This window comes from Rhinoraja longicauda, unplaced genomic scaffold (genome assembly GCF_053455715.1).
Source record: "Rhinoraja longicauda isolate Sanriku21f unplaced genomic scaffold, sRhiLon1.1 Scf000054, whole genome shotgun sequence".
NCBI lineage: Eukaryota > Metazoa > Chordata > Chondrichthyes > Rajiformes > Arhynchobatidae > Rhinoraja > Rhinoraja longicauda.
In genome coordinates, this window is record NW_027601272.1 from 418,830 (window position 1) to 444,179 (window position 25,350).

A 25,350-nucleotide genomic window follows, 5' to 3' on the forward strand; every position below is an offset into this window, starting at 1 on the left:
AGGTGAAATCTTCCATCCAGTGTCTCACAAAAGATAAATCAGGGATCCAGCAAATGGAGCAGCAACAGAAAGAGAAGATTTCTGGAGTTCTGGTGAGGCTTTACGTTTCGATTTCCTGATCTTGTGCAGGTTTGATCCCTGTGATGTGTATAATAACAGGGCAGCGCAGTGACACAAGTAGTGCTGCTGTCTCCTAGTTCTGGGGACCGGGTTCGATCCTGACCTCGGGCGCTGCAGAGACAATAGGTGCAGGAGTAGGCCATTCGGCCCTTCAAGCCAGCACCGCCATTTAGTATGATCATGGCTGATCATCCAAATTCAGATCCCCGTTTCTGCTTTTTCCTCATATTCCTTGATTCCGTGAGCCCAAATAGCTACATCTAACGCTTGAAAACATCCAGCGTATTGGCCTCCACTTCTTTCCGAGGCAGAGAATTCCATAGATTCACAACTCTTTGGGTGAAAAAATTGTCCTCATCTCATTGTAAATTTCACCCGTGTGGGACGAATAAAGGAATATATTATTATTATATCAGTCCTAAACAGAAAATAGAAAAATAGGTGCAGGAGTAGGCCATTTGGCCCTTCGAGCCAACACCACCATTCAATATGATCATGACCTACCCCTTATTCTTTAACTATAACCCCTGGTTCTGGACTCCCCCAACATCAGGAACATTTTTCCCCACATCTAACCTCTCCAACCCCTTAAGAATTTTACATGTTTCTATAAGATCCCCTCTCATCCTTCGAAATTCCAGTGAATACAAGCCCAGTCGACCAATTCTTTCAGTATGTGTCAGTCCTGCCATCCCGGTAATTAACCTGATGAACCTACACTGCACTCCATCAATAGCCAGAATGTCCTTCCTTAATTTAGGAAACCAAAACTGCACACAATATTCCAGGTGTGGTCTCAACAGCAGTAGGACCTCCTTGCTCCAAAACCCAAATCCTCTCACAATGAAGGCCAACATGCCATTAGGTTTCTTCACTGCCTGCTCTACCTGCATGCTTACTTTCACTGCCTGCTGTACCTGCATCCTAACTTTAAGTGACTGATGAACAAGGACACCCAATCTAATAATCTGCCTTCATGTTCTTGCCACAAAAGTTCATAACGTCACATTTATCCATATTTTACTGCATCTGCCATGCATCTGCCCACTCACCCAACCTATCCAACTCACCATGCAGCCTCACAACATCCTCCTCGCAGCTCACACTGCCGCCCAGCTTTGTGGCATCTGCAAACTTAGAGATATTACATTTAATTCCCTCGTCTAAATCGTTAATATATATTGTAAATAACTGCGGTCCCAGCAATGAGCCTTGCGGCATCCCACTAGGGGGTGGTGGATGGATAAATGGGAATTAATGGACACGTGAGAAGGAATAGGCAGCTGGGAATTGCATTAGGGGTAGAGGATTGATGGGTTGTAAGATTACCCTCACGATATTTTAGAAGCATTTAGAAAAACTATTGAATTGCCAAAGCAAATAAAAATGCACAGGCCAAATGTCACCAGTAAAGACGTGAGGAACCATAATCAGTGACATGAAATATTGATCTTCACCTTTCATTTCACAGGAACAGTCACACAACCTTCAGTCCAAGATCACATCCCAGTTTTCTGAACTGCACCAGATTCTCACTGAGAAAGAGCAGTGTGTACTGGCAGATATCCGGGAGGAAGAGAAGAGGATTCTGAAAACAATGAAGAAAAATCTTGGGGAGATCGAAGAGAATTTAAAATCTATTCAGGAGGAACTCTTTAAGTTGCAGCAACAGATGGATCAAAAGGACAATGTGGTGTTTCTGAAGGTGAGGGGTGACACTACACTCTGGCGAAGTGAAAGGGCACAGTCACAAAATGGTGGTGACATTTCAGAAATAAATGCTGCCTTTGCCAGTAATGGAGAACTGGGTAAATGGTCTTTTTGTTCCAGCTGTTGTTGTTCCCAAACTAAATTGTCTCCCGCATAATCTATGGGATCTCGGGACTGCCTGGCCGGAATGTAGAGAGGTGTTTGTGGAGTTTAAAACTACGACGGGTGATCCTATATCTGATCGCTGAATGGACAGAGGGCAGTAAATCTCTGGGACTCTCCAACCAAGAGACTCTGAGAGGTTTAACCTGTTAGACGTATTTATACTAGAGGAAGATACATTTTTGAAAGTTCAGGGAACTGAAATCAAAGGGAATGGGACAAAGCGGAGGAGTTCAGCCCTGAGCTAAATCAGCCATGACCACAGTGTGGGGATTAACATTGAAATCTAGAACGTGGCGCACACAGCAGATTGATCATCTACATCCGGTTCCCATCAGCAGTGGGCGGTCACCTTGGGGGAATTTGCTCTGTTTGTTTTACCCACCTTTGTTCACCATAGAATGACTTCCCATTCTACATCATAGACAGGCCATTCAGCCCATCCTATCCAGTCAAGATATCTGCTCCATTCAAAATCCCTCCCATCTACTCACCGCACTCAGTAACAATACCCCGAATTCCAGGAGTGCTCACGTGATTATCCCACTTGCCCTTAAATTATCTCTGCTGTTGGCTTGAGTCCCTCCAATGCAAGTGAGGTCCATGTTCTCATGACTGCATTCATTTCGGTATTTGTTAAAGACCGCGTTACATTTCAGGTTTGATTTTTGCTCTCCCATCGATTAGAGATATTATTTCATCCTCACCCATTTAAATCCACCGATAAACGTAAATATTATTTCATCATTCCTGACATCTTCCCCAGATAAACTCCCACAACCTGCCCAGTCTTTGCATTGAGTTCCATCCTCTCAGTTATGGCGTCATTCTCATGAACATTCCTTATGCTTTCCCCCTTCGTTCTACGTCTCGATGGCAATGTCCGCTTTTTATCTGCATGACAGCGGTGATAAGAGTTGGGGAATGGGAATTATCAGAGGGTTGTGGAAATGTGGACAAATTCCCGCTGTCGGGAATAGGACGGTCCATCTCAGTCAATTGAGATTTGTGTTTTATTTCTTTCAGGAGGAAGCTGGTCGCAAGCGAAGGTAGGACATGCTCTTGACGGAAACATTGTAAGGTTTGGTAACATTGCACCTTATTGTAACATTGCACCTTATTGTAACATTGCACCTCATTGTAGCATTGTAACATTGCACCTCATTGTAACATTGCACCTTAACAGCAGGGGGACCAACATTCTGGCAGGCAGGTTTGCTGGTGCTGCATGTGTGGCTTTAAACTGAGTAGTGAGGGGGAGGGGTTGACAAATTGGGAATATGAAGATGGAGTTAAAGGGGAAGCGAATACATGAGAAACTGTAAAGGACTCTTGAATAAATGGGAAGGGAAGTTCTAGATGGGATAAGAGAGCAAGGTCAGGGCAAATTGTAACAGGTGTGAGAGGGGAGGTGAATACCGAAGGTAAAGTGTTGTATTTAAATGCGCGAAGTATAAAAAATAAAGTCGATGAGCTTGAGGCTCAGTTAGGCATTCGCAAGTATGATGTTGTGGGAATCACGGAGACATGGCTACAAGAGGACCAGGGCTGGGAACTGAATATTCAGGGGTACACAACGTATAGAAAAGGCAAACAGGTGGGGAGAGGGGGTGGGGTCGCTCTGTTGGTAAGGAATGATATTCACTCCCTTGCAAGGAGTGACATAGAATCAGGAGATGTAGAAGCAGTATGGATAGAAATGAGGAATTGTAAGGGTAAGTAGACCCTAATGGGAGTTATCTACAGGCCCCCAAACAATAGCCTCGACATAGGGTGCAAGTTGAATCAAGCGCTAAAATTGGCATGTCGCAAATGTAATGCTACGGTAGTTATGGGAGATTTCAACATGCAGGTAGACTGGGAAAATCAGGTTGGCAATGGACCCCAGGAAAGAGAGTTTGTGGAGTGCCTCCGAGATAGATTCTTAAAACAGCTTTAGATTTTAGATTTAGCGATACAGCGCAGAAACAGGCCCTTCGGCCCACCGGGTCCGCACCGCCCAGCGATCCCGCACACTAACATATCCTACACCCACGAGGGACAATTTTTACATTTGCCCAGCCAATTAACCTACATACATGTACGTCTTTGGAGTGTGGGAGGAAACTGAAGATCTCGGAGAAAACCCACGCAGGTCACGGGGAGAACGTACAAACTCCGTACAGACTGCGCCCGTAGACAGGATCGAACCTGAGTCTCCGGCGCTGCATTCGCTGTAAGGCAGCAACTCTACTGCTGCGCTACCGTGCCGCCACTGAACTGGAGCCTACCAGGGAGAAGGCAATTCTGGATTTAGTGTTGTGTAATGAACCTGATCTGATAAGGGGACTCGAGGCAAAAGAGCCATTAGGAGGCAGTGATCACAATATAATAAGTTATACTCTACAAATTGAGAGGGAGAAGGGAAAATCACAAGTGTCATTATTACAGTGTAGCAAAGTGGATTACAGAGGCATGAGGCAGGAGCTGGCCAAAATTGACTGGAAGGAGGCCCTAGCAGGGAAGACGGTGTAACAGCAATGGCAGGTATTCCTGGGAATAATGCAGAAATTGGAGGATCAATTTATCCTAAAGAGGAGGAAAGATTCTAAGGGGAGTAAGATATAAAGGGAAGTCAAGGACAGCATAAAAATAAAAGAGAAGAGGTATAACATAGCAAAGAAGATTGGGAAGCCAGAGGATTGGGTCTCTTTTAAAGCGCAACAGAAGATAGCTAAGAAGGCAATACGGGGAGAAATGATGAGGTACGAGGGTAAACTAGCCAATAATATAAAGGAGGATAGTAAAAGCTTTCTTAGTTATGTAAAGAGGAAAAAAATAGTCAAGGCAAATGTGGGTCCCTTGAAGACAGAAGCAGGGGAATTTATTATGGGGAACAAGGAAATGGCAGACGAGTTGAACCGGTACTTTGGATCTGTCTTCACTAAGGAAGATACAAGCAATCTCCCAGATGTTCTCGTGGCAAGAGTTCCTAGGGTGACGGAGGAACTGAAGAAAGTCCACATTGGACTGATGGGACTGAAGGCTGATAAATCAGCAGGGCCTGATGGTCTGCATCCCAGGGTACTTAAGGACGTGGCGCTAGAAATTATGGACGCATTGGTGATCATTTTCCAATGTTCTATAGATTCAGGATCAGTTCCTGTGGATTCGAGGGTAGCTAATGTTATCCCACTTTTTAAGAAAAGAGGGAGAGAGAAAACGGCAAATTATAGACCAGTTAGTCTGACATCAGTGGTGGGGAAGATGCTGGAGTCGATTATAAAAGACGAAAATGCGGAGCCTTTGGATAGTAGTAACAGGATCGTTCCGAGTCAGCATGGATTTACGAAGGGAAGTCATGCTTGACTAATCTTCTGGAATTCTTTGAGGATGTAACTAGGAAAATTGACAGGGGAGAGCCGGTGGATGTGGTGTACCTCGACTTTCAGAAAGCCTTCGACAAGGTCCCACATAGGAGATTAGTAGGCAAAATTAGAGCACATGGTATTGGGGGTAGGGTACTGACATGGATAGAAAATTGGTTGACAGACAGAAAGCAAAGAGTGGGGATAAATGGGTCCCTTTCAGAATGGCAGGCAGTGACTAGTGGGGTACCACAAGGCTCGGTTCTGGGACCGCAGCTATTTACAATATACATCAATGACTTGGATGAAGGGATTAAAAGTACCATTAGCAAATTTGCAGATGATACAAAGCTGGGTGGTAGTGTGAACTGTGAGGAAGATGCTATGAGGTTGCAGGGTGACTTAGACAGGTTGTGTGAGTGGGCGGATGCATGGCAGATGCAGTTCAATGTGGATAAGTGTGAGGTTATTCACTTTGGTGGTAAGAATAGGAAGGCACATTATTTTCTGAATGGTGTCAAGTTAGGAAAAGGGGACGTACAACGAGATCTGGGTGTCCTAGTGCATCAGTCACTGAAAGGGAGCATGCAGGTACAGCAGGCAGTGAAGAAAGCCAATGGAATGTTGGCCTTCATAACAAGAGGAGTTGAATGTAGCAGCAAAGAGGTCCTTCTGCAGTTGTACAGGGCCCTAGTGAGACCGAACCTGGAGTACTGTGTGCAGTTTTGTTCTCCAAATTTGAGGAAAGATATTCTTGCTATTGAGGATGTGCAGCGTAGGTTTACTAGGTTAATTCCCGGAATGGCGTGACTGTCATATGTTGAAAGATTAGAGCGACTAGGCTTGTAGACACTGGAATTTAGAAGGATGAAAGGGGATCTTATTGAAACATATAAGATTATTAAGGGGTTGGGCACGTTAGAGGCAGGAAACATGTTCCCAATGTTGGGGGAGTCCAGAAGCAGGGGCCACAGTTTAAGAATAAGGGTAGGCCATTTAGGACGGAGGTGAGGGAAATCTTTTTCAGTCAGAGAGTTGTAAATCTGTGGAATTCTCTGCCTCAGAAGGCAGTGGAGGCCAGTTCTCTGGATGCATTCAAGTGAGAGCTAGATAGAGCTCTTAAGGATAGTGGAGTCAGGGGGTATGGGGAGAAGGCAGGAAAGGGGTACTGATTGAGAATGATCAGCCATGATCACATTGAATGGAGGTTCTGGCTCGAAGGGCCGAATGGCCTCCTGCTGCACCTATTGTATATTGTCTATTGTCTATTGTTATGTTGAACAGCCCAATCTATTTATAACGCCCAGTTTATAACCAGCTGTTAAATATTTGCAGAGTTGGTGATGAAGCCAAACCACAGTCGGTGGTAGATGGTCACTTGCTGCTTGAAAAGTTTGAAACTCCTTTTTTGTACAACACGGTATTGGCTGAAGCATCTGATGCCATCAAGCAACGTAAAGCTTATACCTTTTCCATTGTTCTTGTTTCTGACATCTTTAAGTAATGCGTAGATGCAAGCATTAATGGTATTTTGGACTGAAGGGAAATTGAAGATTTGATCTACCACCAAACATAGCTGCAGAAAAGCATCACAAAGTCAGAGAGTTGTGTCACACAGAAACAGGCCCTTTGACTCGACACGACCATGCCAACCAAGTTGCCCAACCGAGCTTGTCCCACTTGCCTGAGTCTGACACATATTCTTCCGTCTTTCTTATCCACGTATCCACCAAACTGTCTGTAAATGGTCGTCATTGTACCTCCCTCCACCATTTCATCTGTCAGTTCGTTCCATACTTACACAACGCATTGACTGAAAAAGCTGCTCCTTTTTACTGTTTCCACTCTCACCTTGAACTGATGCACTCTAGGTTTAGACTCTCCTACCTTTGGCTAAAATACTGTGGCTATTCACCTTATCTGTGCACATTATATAGATCTTATACACAACTCTTAAAGCACCCTGATGGGCTCCAAAGACAAATGTCCCTGCCTGTCCAACGTCTCCCTTCAGACCTGATGATATTGGCGTAAACCCTTTTGCACCCTCTCCAATTTACAAACAACTTCATTGTGTCAAACGCTGTATTTAATATCCTGACCTGTGAAAGCATGAGCGACAAACACATTCTTCACCTCCCTGCCCGTCACCGTTGCATCTTCCATGGCACTGTGTACCTGCACCCCGACATCTCTCCGTTCTATAAAGCTCCCCGTTTACTGTGTATGTCCTGCCCTGGTTTATCTCAGCAAAGTGCATCGCCTCACCTTCACATGAATAAATCCCACCTGCCGTTCCTGAGCACATTGGCCCAGTTCACAGGGATCCCATTTACTCCCAGGTAACATTCTTCACTCTCCACAATGTCACCAATTTTACTTCCATCTGCAAACTGACGAACCGTGCAGCCTACATACACACCCAATCGTGCATATAAATAATGAACAACAGTGGGCTCTGTTTCCAGTCTGAAAATCAACCCTCTACCAACATCCTCTGTCTGCGACCTTTAGGTAATGTTGTGTTCCATCCGCTAGTTCACCCCGGATTCTATGAGATCCAACCTTCCAGAGCGACCTCCCATGCGGTGTGTAGAAGTTGCATCTCTCGGAGGGCAGTGAATATCTGGCATGTTGTGCCCAGGGTGGTGGTAAAAAGCTGAGATGTTGGATACGTGCAATTTGGCTACAAATAAATATTTGATAGATCGAAAATATAAGATTATGGGGAACTCACACAGAAGAGGAATTGGTGCCAGCTTAGATCAGCCATGATCACATTGAATGGAGGGGCAAGCCTGAGGAGTGGGTCCTAATCCTGCTCCTGTTTTCTTGTGTTCCTTTCCTCCTGTGCACCGATAAATTGACAGACTTGACACAGAGGGAATGCAGCAAAGATTAACAATACTTGTACCTAGGACAATGTGTTTGATGTGTGGGGTGAGATTGAGTAGACTAGGCCTGTGTACTTGAGTGTTTCAGTGTATTAGAGGGGATCTAAGTGAAACACAGAGTTCTTACAGGGCTCAGTGGGCTGGATGCAGGGAGGATGGTTCCCCTGTCAGAGGGGTCTGGAGAGCGGGCACTCTCTCAGAATGTGGGCTGCACCGTGTAGCACAGAGATAAGGAGACATTACTGCACGCAGAGACTGGGGAACGACCCTGCACCGGTGGCTGTGGAGACTCAGTCATTCAGTGCTCTTGGAGCTGAGAGCCGTGGTTGTACATTACAGAGTCTGGCCCTTCGGCCCATCGTGTCCATGGCCGTCTTTTCCCCAGCTATACGAATCGATTTGCCCACATTCCATCGGCATTCTTCTGCACATCACCTATTTAAGTACCTCCAATATATTGATGATATCTCACTCCACCACCTCCTCTGTAGCATGTTCCAGATATCACCCACTCTCAGTGTAAATCTATGTACTAAACCTCTCGTTTGTTTGTTCTGGAACTACAGCCAAAACGGTACACGATAGCATCACGATTTGAAGCCCACGTTACTCACCGTCATCCCTTTGGTGCTAATGGAAGAAGTTTCATTGAAATCGGTGTTATGATTTTTAAGTTATTCCACATTTTAAAGTTTAAATCTATCTCCTAGGGGGTAGGGTAGAGAGAGGGAGAGAGGGGGGGAGAGTGAGGGAGGGAGGGGGGAGGAGAGGGTGCTGCACCAATGCAGAAGAGGTTTGGCCCAGCGGGTCCACTTGGTCTAGTAAAACCTAAATCTCAGATATACTTTTAAATTCTTTGCTCTCAATATAAACCTGCACTCTCGTGATTTGATATCCCTGCATGCAAATAAGGTTTAGATAATTACCCTACATTCTGCTGCAGACTTTGACAACCTTCCCCACGATCCACAATTTGTGCTTCCTCCCCAAACATACTAATCACACCTCCAACATTCACATCCAAGCTATGATCATATAACATAAACAGCAAAGGTTGCAACGCCGATCTCTGCTGTGTTTGCCTGACCGTAGCAGCTGGAACAGTCCATTGCTGGGGTGGTAGGGGTCCCTCATAATCTTGCTTGCTCTCGATCTACACCTCCTGATGTATAGGTCCTGCAGGGGGGCGAGTGTAGTTCCCATTGTGCGTTCTGCCGAACGCACTACTCTCTGCAGGGCCATCCTGTCCTGGGCAGAGCTGTTCCCAAACCAGACTGTAATGTTACCGGACAGGATGCTCTCTACAGCCCCAGAGTAGAAGCACTGAAGGATTCTCAGAGACACTCTGAATTTCCTCAGCTGTCTAAGGTGGTAAAGGCGCTGCTTTGCCTTACCCACCAGTGCTGCAATGTGCGTTGCCCATGTCAGATCCTCTGTGATGCGGACTCCCAAGTATTTAAAACTGCTCACCCTATCCACAGTAGACGCATTTATCTCCAGTGGCGTGTACGTCCTTGGATGTTGGGCCCTTCTAAAGTCCATAATCAGCTCTTTAGGTTTAGTGACATTCAAGAGGAGGCTATTGTTCCAACACCAGAGTGCCAGATCAGCCACCTCCTCCCGGTCGGCCTTCTCATCATTGTCGGAGATCCGGCCCACCACCACAGTGTCATCAGCAAACTTGATGATGGGGTATGAGCTTAACCTGGCCCCACAGTCATGTGTGTACAGGGAATACAGTAGGGGGCTAAGGACGCAACCCTGAGGGGATCCTATGTTCAGGGTGAGGGAGCTAAATGTGTGTTCCCCCATACTGACCACTTGGGGCCTGGCGGTGAGAAAGTCCAGGACCCAGGCACACAGAGGGGTGCTAAGCCCCAGTTCCAGCAGCTTCTCAGCCAATCTGCTGGGTCCAGTAAAACCTAAATCTCAGACTCTCTGCTTCTCCCCCCAGTCTCCGTCCCCCTGGATGTGGAAACAGCGGGTCCGTGGCTCGAGGTGTCTGAGGATCGGAAGAGGGTGAGATGGACCGAGACCCGGAGGAGTCTACCTGACACCGGGAAGAGGTTTACAGTCCGGCCTTGTGTGTGTGTGCTGGGATCGGAGGGGTTCACATCGGGGAGACATTACTGGGAGGTGGAGGTGGCGGGGAGTGAGGGCTGGAGACTGGGAGTCGCCGCAGAGTCTGTGGAGAGGAAGGGACCGGTCACACTGACCCCGGAGAATGGAGTCTGGAGCATCTGGTGGGGGGGGGGGGGTGACACGTTTGAAGCACTCACCTCCCCTCGATCCCCTCTCCCCGCCCGTCCCATCCCCGGGAGGGTGGGAGTTTATCTCAGTTACGAGTCCGGGACAGTTTCATTTTACGACGCGGGCACCAAGTACCATCTCCACACCTTCACTGGGAATAAATTCACGGGGAAACTTTATCCTTTCTTCGCGACTCGGGATAGAGACGAGTGGCTGAGAATCTGCTCCGGTTCCGCTCCGGGTGTGTAAAAGGGTCGGGTCCCGGGACCGGCGTCAGGAGCGGGGCTCAGGGGCTGTGGGGCAGAAACCCGGTGGACAACAGGTCGGCGCTGAACTGCTCCCATTTAATCCCCAAATTCCGCGTCGTAAAAAACCCCAGTGAGCGCGGAAATAAAACCAGGGGGGATGTAAATGTGGGAAGAGAGAAATAAAGAGCAAGTGGAATCAGAGCTGTGGATCCGTTCATTTTAACGCGTTAACCGCGTCCATCATCGGAACAGAAACACTTTTGTGATAATATAAAGATTGAAACAATGTCCCTTCCCGCGGGCTCTGCGGGTTCAGCAGCAGCCGCGGGCGGCGGGTCCTAAACTCACCCCGAGTCACAACGCTGCACCAGCGGTGTTGGTGTGGACTTCAACAGCGGCGTAAAGGCGATTATGGGGGGGGGGGGGGGTGGGGGAGGGCAGGTGGAGACAGGAGGGGGGGGGGATGACATCGGAAATTCCGTCCAGTGAGCGAAAGCAAAGTGAATATTGGAAATGGTAGATACAAGAAATCTGCGGAAGTATAATGGGGGTATCATATCATATCATATCATATATATACAGCCGGAAACAGGCCGTGCCGCCCAGTGATCCCCGCACATCAACACTATCCTACACCCACTAGGGACAATTTAAAAAAAAAATTGTTTTTACATTTACCCAGCCAATTAACCTACATACCTGTACGTCTTTGGAGTGTGGGAGGAAACCGAAGATCTCGGAGAAAACCCACGCAGGTCACGGGGAGAACGTACAAACTCCTTACAGTGCAGCACCCGTAGTCAGGATCGAACCTGAGTCTCCGGCGCTGCATTCGCTGTAAAGCAGCAACTCTACCGCTGCGCTACCATGCCGCCGGGGTGCGGGGGAAAAAAATCAACAAAGTGCTGGTGGAACTCAGCGGGCCAGGCAGCATCTGTGGATGGAAATGGACAGACCACGTTTCAGGGTCGGGACCCTTGTTTGGTCTGAAGGAGGATTTCCAAGAGCTACAGGTCTGTTATATCAGAGTGAATGAATTTGTGTTGATGTCGTTCGGAAGAGGGCGGGAAAGGTCTGACTCTGGATGTGTAAATAGGAGAGAGGAATGAAATCGGAAATTACTGGAAGGCAGAAGAATAAAGCTGAATGTTGGGAGTGGGAGATACAATGGGTCTCTCGGTGTTGATGGCCATGTAGAACTAGAACAGTCTCTTCGGCCCACATAGAACGCGGAACAGTACAATGCCAAGTTAATCTCTGTTTCCTCTAGTTGCTCCGCTTTTCTCCCACATCCCAAAGACGTGCGGGTTTGTACGTTAGTTGGCCCCTGTGAAGTAGCCCCTGGTGTATAGAGAGTGAATGAGAAAGTGGGATAACATAGAACTGGTGTGAACGGGTGATCGATGGTGGTCGTGGATTCAGTTCCTCCCCCACCCTGGTCGTTGTACTAGTTTCACTGTCGTCCTGGTGAGTTTCATTGCCTGTAACTCGTTTTCACCGAGCTCACAGCCAACAATGGCCTGCTTCGTTTATCATCATTATTTGTTCACATATCTTTCTTTCGTTTGTTGAAAATCTTTGTACCACTGTCGATATATCTCGTTTCACTTTCCCAATCAGAAGAAGGGTCTCGACCCGAAACGTCTCCTAATCCTGTTCACCAGAGATGCTGCCTGACCCGCTGACCTACTTCAGCTTTTTGTGTCTATCTTCGGGGGGCCGAAAGGCCTGTTTCCGTGCTGTATCTCTGCACCAAACCGTGTTCTGTTAATCGGGAACAGGACTGTTTGCACATCTTGGTTCTGCCACTAGATGGCAGCAACGCCACGCGGTGCGACCACAGACCAGCTGTAACTTTGAGAATTCACTTTGACAATTGCAGAAACAGCGGGAATCTGGTTTAATAAGTGACTTTTGTCACCTGTTACCACACCCGAAGCCCAAACCAAATGCATGGCTTAAAACGTTGAGGCTTTAAAATGTGCAATAGAAGCAAAAATGGCCCCAAATACTCAGCAGGTCAGGCAGCAACAACAAGGTGAAACAGACCTTACATTCCAAATCAAATACTGATGACCAATGGTGTTCAACCTGAGTCATTAATTCCGTTTCTTTCTCTACAAACGTTAACCAACCTTCTGAGTATTTCTTGCATCTTACTGTGCGTCTTCATTTTGGATTTTCAGCATCTGGGTTTTTATTTTAGTTTTTCCAGTTCAATGGGCGATTGGAATGTGAATCTGCCCATAAACTGCCAAGAGAAAAAACGGAAAGCCTTGGCGGCAGTATGGGGTATTTGGAAAGAGAAGGCTTAATATTTCTGAGGTATTGTGGAGCAGCGGGAAGAGCCGCTGTCTCAAGGCCAGGGACCCGGGTTCGATCCTGACCTCAGCTGCTGACTGTTCTAAGTTTGCACGTTCTCCTTGTGGCCTCGTGGATTTCCTCCGGGTGTTCTGGTTTCCTCCCACAATCAAAGGACATGCCGGTTTGTATGTTTATTGGCCTTGTGTAAAAGCACCAAGTGTGTGGGGAGTAGATGGGAAAATGGGACAACAGAGAATAAGTGTGAATTGATGACAGACACAAAAAGCTGCAGGAATTCAACGGGTCTGACAGCATCTCTCGAGAAAAGGAGTGAATTGGTGATCGATGGGCCTGTTTCCATGCTGTATGTCTAAAGTAAAGTAAGGTCCACTGTAAACTTCTCTCTCGTTAGAAAAATAACCTTCAACTACCACGCAACAGAGAAAACAAGACACAGACCAGTGCAGCACAAGAACAGACCCATCAACACCTAATGACCAGCTGATGGAAAGACCGTTCAGAAGCCCGATAACAGAGGGGAGCAGGCTGCCCCTGAGACTGGCAGTGCGCCCTTCCAAGGTTCTGTACCTTCTGCCCAACAAGAGCAGGGAAAAACGGGAATGGCCGGGGTGGGACGTATTTGATTATGTTGTCTGCTTCTCCGAGACAGAAATAAGTGCAGATGGAGTCTGGTCAGGGCTTCATCCACAATTCTCTGAAATTTCTTGCGCTCTTTTCCCAAACCAAGCTGTGACGCAAACAGACAGTGCGCATTTTATGGTGAATCTTGGAGGTATGCCAGAGTAATAGAATGATAGAGTAAGACAGCAGCCAACATGTTCCAGCTACACTAGTCCCAGCTTTTGGTCCATATCCCTCCAAACCTGGCCCATCCAAGTACCTGTCTAACTGCTCCTTAAATGATGGGATAGTCCCTGCCTCAACCACATCCTCAGGCAGTTTGTTCCACAAATCCACCACTCATTGTGCCAAAAAGTTACCGCTCAGGTTCTTATTAAATCTTTTCCCCTTCACCTTAAACCTAAGTCGTCTGGTCCTCGAATCACCTACTCTGGACAAGAGACCCTGTTCACCCAATTTATTCCTCTCATGACCTTATAGAGCTCTATAAGGATACCCTTCATCCTCCTGCACTCCAAGGAATAGAGTCCCAACCTACTCAATCTCTGCCTATAGCTCAGACTGTCTTGTCCTGACCAAATGTTTGGCGACATGCCGAATTGCCTCAGTCCACTGATGAAGTACAGGTGTCGGTGCGGCGTCTTGGCTGTGTCTGCAGTGTGGTTGGTCCGCCATAGATCGTTGATGATATTTACGCCAAGGAGCCTGATGCCCTTCGCCATTTCCACTTCAGCGTGTTTAATGCTGACATGGGCTTGTCCTCCACTGCGCCTGCTGGTGGAGTGCCTGCCCCAATCAGGCTTCAATTGCTTCAGACGCTGACGGGAAGTCAACAAACCTGAGCGTTGTGCAATTCTAAACATCCCCATCTGTGATGAACGGCGGTTTATCGACAATGCAACGTCCTGTTATTGCAATAATGAGTGCGCATAATCAGAGGGAAAGAGGTTTTACGAGGATGTTGCCAGGACTCAAGGGCCCGAGCTATCAGGAGAGGTTGAGCAGGCTGGAACTCTCTACCTTGGTGCGCAGGAGGATGAGGAATGACCTTAGAGAGGACTAAAAAACCACGAGAGGAACAGATCGGGAAGATGTACAGTCTCTTGCCAAGAGTAGAGGAATCGAGAACCAGAGGACATAAGTTTAAGGTGAGGGTGGAAAGATTAATAGGAACCTGAGTGGTGAGTCTGTGGAATTTTCTGCCACAGAGTTGAGGCCAGTTCATTGGCTATATTTAAGAGGGAGTTAGATGTGGTTCTTTTTGCTAAAGAGATCAGGGGGTATGGAGAGAAGGCAGGTAGAGGCTACTGAGCTGGATGGTCAGCCATGATCATATTGAATGGCGGTGCAGGCTCGAAGGGCCGAATGGCCTACTCCTGCACGTATTTTCTATGTTTCTATGTAACACAATATGGGTGCTGGGTATATGGAACGAGCTGCTGCAGGAGGTAGTTGGGCAGAGACTATCACAACGTTTACGAAGTAGTTGGACAGATACATGGATAGGGCAGGTTTGGAGGGATATGGGCCAAACGCGGGCACTGCAGGTCGGTCCAAGAACCTAATGGTTGTGGGGGAGAAGCTGGGAATGGGAGCTGTAATGAACCTGTCGGTTTAGTTGATGGCCACAAAGAACTAGATCAGTCCCTTCAGCCCAGATCAGACTATGCAATGCCACCACTCCAGCAGCACGTTCCAGGCACCCACCACCCTGTGTGATAAAACATGACCTTTGAAATTTGCCCCAACTGTGCAAAAATCAGTGCCGAGTGGGAAGGGGGGCGGCGCGGGGGCGCCTGCTGCCTCGTGCGGCGGCACCTGGTTCGCCGCTGCGGGAAATATCCCGCAATTTTGTCGGCCCCAGAAACGTGGCGACTCTCTCTGCACTGCCTGGGGGAGGTCTGTATTTTACTGGATTGCAAGCAAAACCAAAGCATTTCACTGTCCCTTGGTTCATGTGACAATAGAGTATAATTGGCTCATTGAGTTGAATTCAAGTTTGCACATGAGACTGTTAAATGAAATAACAGTGTTTGCCGTGGATATAATATCATTGTGCAGCCTAATATAATGAACAATTCACGATGGGAAACACTGATGTATTTAGTTTAAGGGAATGAAATTTACAGGCAGCTTGTATCAAATAGCATCCACTTACTGATCAGGGCTGTGATTGACGGGGCTGAGCTCCGCCTCCCCTCAGCCGTGCCCCGATACTGCATGGATTCAGCAGCTGAGCCAAAGGGAACGCGTTTTGAACCAGGAAGTGGCGGAGTAAAAATGGCTTCGAAAGCCCAGGTCGAGAGTTTAACGGAGGAGATAGTTTGTCCCATCTGCCTGGAATTCTTCACCGATCCGGTTACACTGGACTGTGGGCACAACTTCTGCCGCTCCTGTATCACACAGAGTTGGGACCGGGAGGGGAGAAACTCCTGCCCGGAATGTAGAGAGGAGTTTACAGACCGCGCCCTTAGGGTGAATCGGGCCTTGGCGAGACTGACTGAGAAAACTCAAACACTGAGCCAGAATCGGGAAATAATTCCAGAGAAGGTAATTAAACCTCACTGCGAGGAACATCAGGAAGAACTGAAGCTGTTTTGTGAAACTGATAAGAAGCTGATCTGTGTGGTTTGTGCAGCTGGGCGGGAACACAAGTCTCTCAGCTTCATGGCGGTTAAAGAAGCTGTTGAAAACCACAAGGTAAAAGCAAACCGATTTTAATCGCATCATTGTTTAATTCCATTTCTACTGTTCAACCATTTAATTTTCTGATTCCCAAACACAATTCCAGGATCAGGTGAAAACTTCCATCCAGTCTCTCACAAAATATAAATCAGAGATCCAGCAAATGGAGCAGCAACAGAAAGAGAAGATTTCTGGAGTTCTGGTGAGGCTTTTAAGTTTCGATTTCCTGATCTTGTGCAGGTTTGATCCCTGTGACGCGTGTAATAACAGGGCAGCGCAGTGACACAAGGGGTGCTGCTGCCTCCTAGTTCTGGTGACCGGGTTCGATCCTGACCTCGGGCGCTGCCCGTGTGGTTTACGCCTTCTCCCTGTGACCGCGGCGGATTCCTTCCACGTCCCCAACAAAGATACTAGAGGAGCAAAATGAACCACTCCGTCGAAATTGCGTCCACTGAAGTGTAGTACGTAACATCATTTTAGTAAGCAAAACCCACCTCTCGCTGTGTAATCAGTGTTGTGGGGGAACAGTATGTGTGATGATCCCATCAAAGTGCAGAAAATATCTCATCTATCTACCCACATTTTATTGTTATTTTTATTTTTAAATGTTTTCCCCCTGCTAAATTTCTCTGGTTTTATTTTCTTACTGTTTCTGCCCATGTCCCTCCCATCCTTCCTCCCCAGTCCCCTCTTTTGTGCAGTTTCCCTTGTATTGCTCAAACACACACTCAGCACAAATTTAACATATATATATATATATATATATATATATATGTATAGATATGAATGTGTGTTTGTTTGTGTGTGAGAGGCAAGATGGAGGTAAATAGATCTCAAAGTTCCTTCTCGTGGATCAGAAGCAACTTTGATTTAAAGCAACGCTCTATTTCTATTTTCATCTTAGTTTTCAAATGATGTACATAAAACATAAGGATTCAAACTTTATGGTATATATATATATACATAGATATATGTCTAGTTACTTTCTAGTGATTTCCTCTAATTATTTGTTTGGCAACCTTTTTACTTTCAATCTCTCTCTCTCTCTCTCTCTCTCTCTCTCTCTCTCTCTCTCTCTCTCTCTCTCTCTCTCTCTCTCTCTCTCTCTCTCTCTCTCTCTCTCTCTCTCTCTCTCTCTCTCTCTCTCTCTCTCTCTCTCTCTCTCTCTCTCTCTCTCTCTCTCTCTCTCTCTCTCTCTCTCTCTCTCTCTCTCTCTCTCTCTCTCTCTCTCTCTCTCTCTCTCTCTCTCTTTTTTTTTTCTCTGTACCCAATATATACAAATATATATACAAATATAAAATCAGTCATTCACAACACTTCTCAGCGCATGGTTCTCTTTATCATGATCACTGTTCTCTCACATACATTTCATTAGGGCCTTCCCGTACACATTCGCAATCAGTGACATCAAACATCAAACCAGAAATCCTAATATTGTGAATAAAATAACTATGAACACATATTAAGATATTTATAATAATAATAATAAACATTTATTTTTTATCGCGCTTTTCCAAATGCTCAAAGACGCTTTACAAAACAGTCAAGACATAAAAACAAACAAACGAATTGTCCTGACGGAGAAGCGGTGAACAAATAGCGCCAGCGTCCTCTCACGTCAGGGTCCGGCAGTAGACAATAAAGAACACAAGACACACAATTACAATTTAACACAAACAGCCATCACAGTGATTGCTCCAGGCACACCCTCGCTGTGATGGAAGGCAAAGAAAAGTCTTATCTCCATTTTCCCATTTTCCCATTATTTTCATTCTACATTAGTGTAATAAAATGTAATGCATACATACCTACACTTATACAGAAGTGCTAGCTTTAGACATGAATAATGTACATTACCACCATAGTTTAGTTTTGAATTTAACATATAATTGAGGGGGTCGGTGCAATATAGTGCTAACCCTCAGTTTTGTGAAAAAAATGTGTTACAGGCATTGACACAATACTTACCCACAATCCTACAACCTGTAAAAAAATCATATTTAAATTTAACCGATAAGTTGGTCAAATAACATCGGCACCTTCTAGGTTTTGTTGTGATTAGTGGATTTTTAAAATGTGAATATCTCATAATGATACATTTGTGGGTTAGCAGGATATTGCACCCCCTTCAATTTTACATAATTCAAAAATGAATTTCATAAAACAAGGATAACACCTTTTATTTCTGTCATTCATGGTAAGTTTTACATCATTTTGTGTGCAAGATATACAGGGTTGCACTGTTTCGCATATCAGCTAACCAATGAAATGATCATGTCCTGATTTATACCAGCACTCCACCTTCCCTCCTTTGTCTGAAGAAGGGTCCCAACATGAAACATCACCCATCTTTTTTCTCCAGAGATGCTGCCTGACCCGGTGACTTACTCCACCACTGTGTCTATTTGAATTGGATTAGTGCTCTGTACCACATCAGGCAGCATTGGTCATTTTAGTGGCTGTCAAGGATTTTTAACTAATCAATTTACCAATTCAAATTTTCTTGGCTCTAATTATAAAGTTAAATGTCTTTTCGATTATATTGTGGATACAGTCGAGTTCTATTGTTTGCAAATGCCAAATCTCTGCTTCCATGACTTTCTAAAATAAAGCAAAAAGAGATACAGCTCGTGGAGGTGAAAATAAAATTAACAGAGAATGCAAAGAAGAACAGTTCATTAAATATGATCAATTGGCCTGATACAGATAGAGTGGATCTCTAGTGCAAATATTCAATCAGTAACATCATATTTTAAAGACCATGAAGCAGCAACTCGTCAAGAAATAGTCATAGGTGTCAACCATCAACTTATCCAAGAAGAAGAACAAAAATAATTGTTTGCAAACATTTTATATACGAACAAATCGCAGAGAGTTGTGAACACAGCCCAGTCTGGCACACAGAATCTGTTTACTAAAATGGCGCTGAAATTTACCCATAACCAACTACGGTTTTACGTGTCGGGTGGTCTATCTTGCACCTCTAGTATCTTTGGTGCCCAATACATGCTGGTTCAAAGGTCAATCGGTGACTGTAAATTATTCCTGCGGAGGTGGGTGGTGGGCGGATGAATGAGAATTAATGGGTACGTGAAAAGGAATAGGCAGCAGGGAATTAAAGTCATAAGGAATAGGAGTAGAATGAGGCCATTTCGCCCATCGCATATACGCCGCCATTCAATAATGGCTGACCTATCTCTCCCTCCTTACACTATTCTCCTGCCTTCTCACCATAATCTCTGAAACCTGTACTAATCAAGAATCTATCTTTGCCATAAAAATATCCATAGCCTTCTGTGGCAAAAAAAAATCCACAGATTCACCACCCTCTGACCAAAGAAATTTCTCTTCATCTTCCTAAATTAGCGTCCTTTAATTCTGAGGCTATTGACTTTGAGTCCTGGATTCTCCCACTAGTGGAAACATCCTCTCCACAACCACTCTATCCAAGCCTTTCACTATTCTGTATTTTTTAATTAGGTCCCCCTCATTCTCTGAAACTCCAGCGAGTACTGGCCCAGTGCTAACAAACGCTCATCATAGGTTAACCCACTCATTCCTGGGATCATTCTTGTAAACCTCCTCTGGACCCTCTCCAGAGCCAGCACATGTTTCCACAGATATGGTGCCCAAAATTGCTCACAATATTACAAATGCGGCCTTACCAGCGCCGTATGGAGCCTCAACATCACATCCCTGCTTTTGTATACAAGCCCTCTTGAAATAAATGCTGGCACAGAGTTTGCTTTCCTTACTATTGATCTATCCCTTTATTCCTACCACCAAAATGCATGACTCCACACTTTGAGATATTGATGAAATATTGATCTTCACCTTTCATTTCACAGGAACAGTCACACAACCTTCAGTCTAAGATCAAATCCCAGTTTGCTGAACTGCACCAGATTCTCACTGAGAAAGAGCAGCGAGGACTGGCAGATATCCGGGAGGAAGAGAAGAAGATTCTAAATGCAATGGAGAAAAATCTTCGAGAAATTGAAGAGAATTTAAATTCCATTCAGGAGGAACTCTTTAAGTTGCAGCAGCAGATGGATCAAAAGGACAATGTGGTGTTTCTGAAGATGAGGGGTTACACTACAATCTGGCGAAGTGAAAGTGCACAGTCACAAAATGGTGGGGGATGTTTCTGAAATAAATGCTGCCTTTACCAGTAATTCAGAACTGAGTAAATGTTTCATCTGTTCCAGTTGTAGTTGTTCCCAAACTAATTGGCCTCCCGCATAATCTGCGGGATCTCAGGACTGCCTGGCCAGAATGTAGAGAGGTGTTTGTATTCTGTGGAGTTCACAACTACGACGGGTGATCCTAATCTGAAGCCAAGGACCACGAATGGACAGAGGGCAGTAAATCTCTGGGACTCTCCAACCTATAGACTCTGTGAGGTTTAACCTGTTAAAAGTATTTATACCAGAGGAAGATACATTTTTGAATATTCGGGGAACTGAAATCAAAGGGAATGGGACAAACAGAGGAGTTCAGTCCTGGGCTAAATCAGCCATGACCACAGTGTGGGGATTAACATTGAAATCTAGGACGTGGCGCACACAGCAGATTGATCATCTACATCCGGTTCCCATCAGCAGTGGGCGGTCACCTTGGGGGAATTTGCTCTGTTTGTTTTACCCACCATTGTTCACCATAGAATGACTTCCCATTCTACATCATAGACAGGCCATTCAGCCCATCCTATCCAGTCAAGATTTCTGCTCCATTCAAAATCCCTCCAATCTACTCACCGCACTCAGTAACAATACCCCGAATTCCAGGAGTGCTCACGTGATTATCCCACTTGCCCTTAAATTATTTCTGCTGTTGGCTTGAGTCCCTCCAATGCAAGTGAGGTCGGTGTTCTCATGACTGCATTCCTTTCGGTATTTGTTAAAGACCGCGTTACATTTCAGGTTAGATTTTTGCTCTCCCATCGATTAGAGATATTATTTCATCCTCACCCATTTAAATCCACCGATAAACTTAAATCTTATCTCATCATTCCTGACATCTTCCCCTGATAAACTCCCACGACCTGCCCAGTCTTTGCATTGAGTTCCATCCTCTCAGTTATGGCGTCATTCTCATGAACATTCCTTGTGCTTTTCCCCATCGTTCTACGTCTCGACGGCAATGTCCGCTTTCTGTCTGCATGACAGCGGTGATAAGAGTTGGGAAATGGGAATTATCAGAGGGTTGTAGAAATGTGGAGAAATCCCCGCTGTCAGGACGAAGACGGAACATCTCAGTCAATTGAGATTTGTGTTTTATTTCTTTCAGGAGGAAGCCGGTCGCAAGCGAAGGTAGGACATGCTCTTGATGGAAACATTATAAGTTTTTGTGGAACAACTCAAAACATTTCTGATGCTCAGTTGATAAACAGCTGTTAAATATTCGCAGGGTTCGTGATGAAGCCAAACCATTGTCGGTGGTAGACGTTGCCTTACCAATTGAAAAGTTTCATTGCCCTGTTTCATTGAACACAGCATTTAAACAAACATCTGATGACTTCAAGCAAGGTAAAGCTTATACCTTTTCCATTGTTCTTGTTCCTGACACCTTTAAGTAATAGGTGTACGAAGGAACTGCAGACGCGTGTTTAAATCGAAGGAAGGCACAAAATTCTGGAATAACTCGGCGAGACAGGCAGCATCACTGTAGAGAAGGTATGGGTGACTTTTCGGGTCGAGACTTTTCTTCTGTCTGAAGAAGGGTCTCGAACTAAAACATCACACATTCCTTCTCTCCAGAGATGCTGCTTGTCCCTCTGAGTTACTCCAGCATTTTGTGTCTACCTTCAATTGTGTCTATCTTTAAGTAATACTTAGATGCAAAGGTTAATTATATTTTGGACTGAAGGGAAATTGAAGATTTGATCTCCCACCAAGCTCATCTGCTGGGAAGCATCACAGAGTCAGAGAGTTTTGTAGCACAGCAACAGGACCTTTGACTCGACTCGACCATGCCAACCACGTTGCCCAACCAAGCTAGCCCCACTTGCCTGAGTCTGGCTCATATCCTTCCAAGTCTACCTTATCCACGTATCTACCTAATTCTCCGTGAACTGTTGTAATTGTACCTTCCTCGACCACTTCCTCTGTCAGATCGTTCCACATCTACACTACCCACTGACTGAAAAACCTGCTCCTCAGGTCCTTTTCATTGTTTCCACTCTCATCTTAAACTGATGCGCTTGAGGTTTAGACTCTCCGACCTTGGGTAAAGTATTGTGGCGAATCACCTTATCTGTGCATCTTATACACATCCATAATGTCACTCTGACAGGCTCCCAAGAAAAAATGTCCCAGTCTGAATAGCCTGTTCCAGGAATGAGTAGATTAACCTACGATGAGCTTTTGTCGGCATTGGGCCTGTACTCGCTGGAGTTTAGAAGAATGAGGGGGGACCTCATTGAAAAATACAGAATAGAGAAAGGCTTGGATAGAATGGACGTGGAGAGGATTTTTCCATTAGTGAGAGAGTCTAGGACTGGAGGACATAGCCTCAGAATTAAAGGATGTTCTTATCGGAAGGAGATGAGGGGAAATGTTTTTAATCAGAGGGTGGTGAATTTGTGGAATTCATTGCCACAGGTGGCTGTGGAGGCCAAGTCGGTGGATATTTTTAAGGCAGAGACAACTGGATTCTTGATTAGTACAGGTGTCAGAGGTTATGGGGAGAAAGCAGGAGAATGGGGTTAGGAGGGAGAGATAGATCAGCCATGATTGAATGGTGGAGTGGACTTGATGGGCAGAATGGCATAATTCTAATACTTTCACTTATGACATTATGACCTTCTGACTGTCCAACTTCACCTGATAACACAGCCCTTCAGACCTGATGATGTAAATCCTTTTGCACCCACTCCAGTTGACTAACAAACCCACCCTTCCCTCTGTCACAAACAACAGAGGAGCAGGTAATCTGGCCCCTCGTGTCTAACCCCTTTCACTGTGATCATGACGACCCCACCACACACCTCTGCCTCCTCTTTAACAACCTCAAATTACCGCTAACCTCAATATCCTCTTGCTCCGATCTGCCTCCATATGTGAGTACCCCCCCTCCCTTCGTTTCGCCTTCACCACCGCAATCTCCCAATCCTCCTCACTCTCCGCACTCGTCCTCCCCGTCCACCCTCCCCACCTCACGAAATTCACCTCTCCATCCCCGGATAAAAACTCCTGGGGAGATGTCTGTTGTCCACCCGATGTGGTTGTGGGTGAAACCCCGGGCAGGGTTTCAGTTGTCCGCCCGCCTGTCCCTGAGGCCGAGCGGCCTCTCCCCCGGTACCGGGGCCGCGCTGCCCGAGTCTCCCCCCGACCGCCGGGGACTCTCTGATTCTCTGCTTCTCCCCCAGTCTCCGTCACCCTGGATGTGGAAACAGCGCATCCGCTGCTCGAGGTGTCTGAGGATCGGAAGAGGGTGAGACGGACCGGGACCCGGAGGAGTCTCCCTGACACCGGGAAGAGATTCACATCGGGGAGACATTACTGGGAGTTGGAGGTGGCGGGGAGTGAGGGCTGGGGTCTGGGAGTCGCCGCAGAGTCTGTGGAGAGGAAGGGACGGGCCACACCGACCCCGGAGACTGGAGTCTGGAGGATCTGGCAGGTGGGTGACCAGTTTGATGCAGTCACCTCCCCTCTATCCTGTCTCCCCGCCCGTCCCATCCCCGGGAAGGTGGGAGTTTATCTCAGTTACGAGTCCGGGACAGTTTCATTTTACGACGCGGGCACCGAGTCCCATCTCCACACCTTCACTGGGAATAAATTCACGGAGAAACTTTATCCTTTCTTCGGGCCTTGGGATGGAAACTGGCTGAGAATCTGCTCCGGTTCCGCTCCGGGTGTGTAAAAGGGTCGGATCCCGGGACCGGCGTCAGGAGCGGGGCTCAGGGGCTGTGGGGCAGAAACCCGGTGGACAACAGGTCGGCGCTGTACGGCTCCCATTTAATACCCAAATTCCGCGTCGTAAAAAACCCCAGTGAGCGCGGAAATAAAACCAGGGGGGATGTAAATGTGGCAAGAGTGAAATAAACAGCAAGTGGAATCAAAGCTGTCGATTCGTTCATTTTAACGCGTTAACCGCGTCCGTCATCGGAACAGAAACACTTTTGTGAAAATATAAAGATTGAAACAATTTCCCTTCCCGCGGGTTCCGCGGGTTCAGCAACAGCCGCGGGCGGCGGGTCATAAACTCGCCCCGAGTCACAACGCGGCACCAGCGGTGTTGGTGTGGACTTCAACAGCGGCGTAACGGCGAGTATGTGGGGGGGGGGCAGGTGGAGACAGGAGGGGGGAATGACATCGGAAATTCCCTGAAGTGAGAGAAGGCAAAGTGAATATTGGAAATGGTAGATACAAGAAATCTGTTGAAATATAATGGGGGTGCGGGGAAAAAATCAACAAAGTGCTGGAGGAACTCAGCGGGCCAGGCAGCATCTGTGGATGGAAATGGACAGATCACGCTTCAGGGTCGGGACCCTTGTTTGGTCTGAAGGAAGATTTCCAAGAGCTACAGGTCCGTTATATCAGAGTGAATGAATTGGTGTTGATGTCGTGCGGAAGAGGGCGGTAAAGGTCTGACTCGGGAGGTGTAAATAGGAGAGAGGAATGAAATTGGAAATTACTGGAAGGCAGAAGAATAAAGCTGAATGTTGGGAGTGGGAGATACAATGGGTCTCTCGGTGTTGATGGCCATGTAAAACTAGAACAGGCTCTTCGGCCCACATAGAACGTGGAACAGTACAATGCCAAGCTAATCTCTGTTTCCTCTAGTTGCTCCGCTTTTCTCCCACATCCCAAAGACGTGCGGGTTTGTAGGTTAGTTGGCCCCTGTGAAGTCGCCCCTGGTGTATAGAGCAATAGAGAGTGGATGAGAAAGTGGGATAACATAGAACTGGTGTGAACGGGTGATTGATGGTGGTCGTGAATTCAGTTCCTCCCCCACCCTGGTCGTTGTACTAGTTTCACTCTGGTC

General features: G+C 46.4%; 1 protein-coding gene across 2 annotated transcripts; it reads left to right on the plus strand.

Annotated features, from left to right (window-relative positions):
• LOC144612519 (uncharacterized) lies at positions 1-23,812 on the plus strand. 2 transcript variants are annotated; one of them, XM_078432107.1, is made up of 4 exons: positions 1-92; positions 1,592-1,825; positions 3,019-3,041; positions 23,732-23,812. In XM_078432107.1, exons 1-4 carry the CDS (start codon positions 54-56, stop codon positions 23,781-23,783), a joined length of 348 nt encoding a protein of 115 aa, XP_078288233.1. In that variant the 5' UTR covers positions 1-53; the 3' UTR covers positions 23,784-23,812. The 2 variants fall into 2 exon arrangements, with proteins under 2 accessions (XP_078288233.1, XP_078288234.1); XM_078432108.1 differs by lacking the exon at positions 23,732-23,812 and adding an exon at positions 10,188-10,903.
• The last annotated feature ends 1,538 nt before the right edge of the window (positions 23,813-25,350 follow it).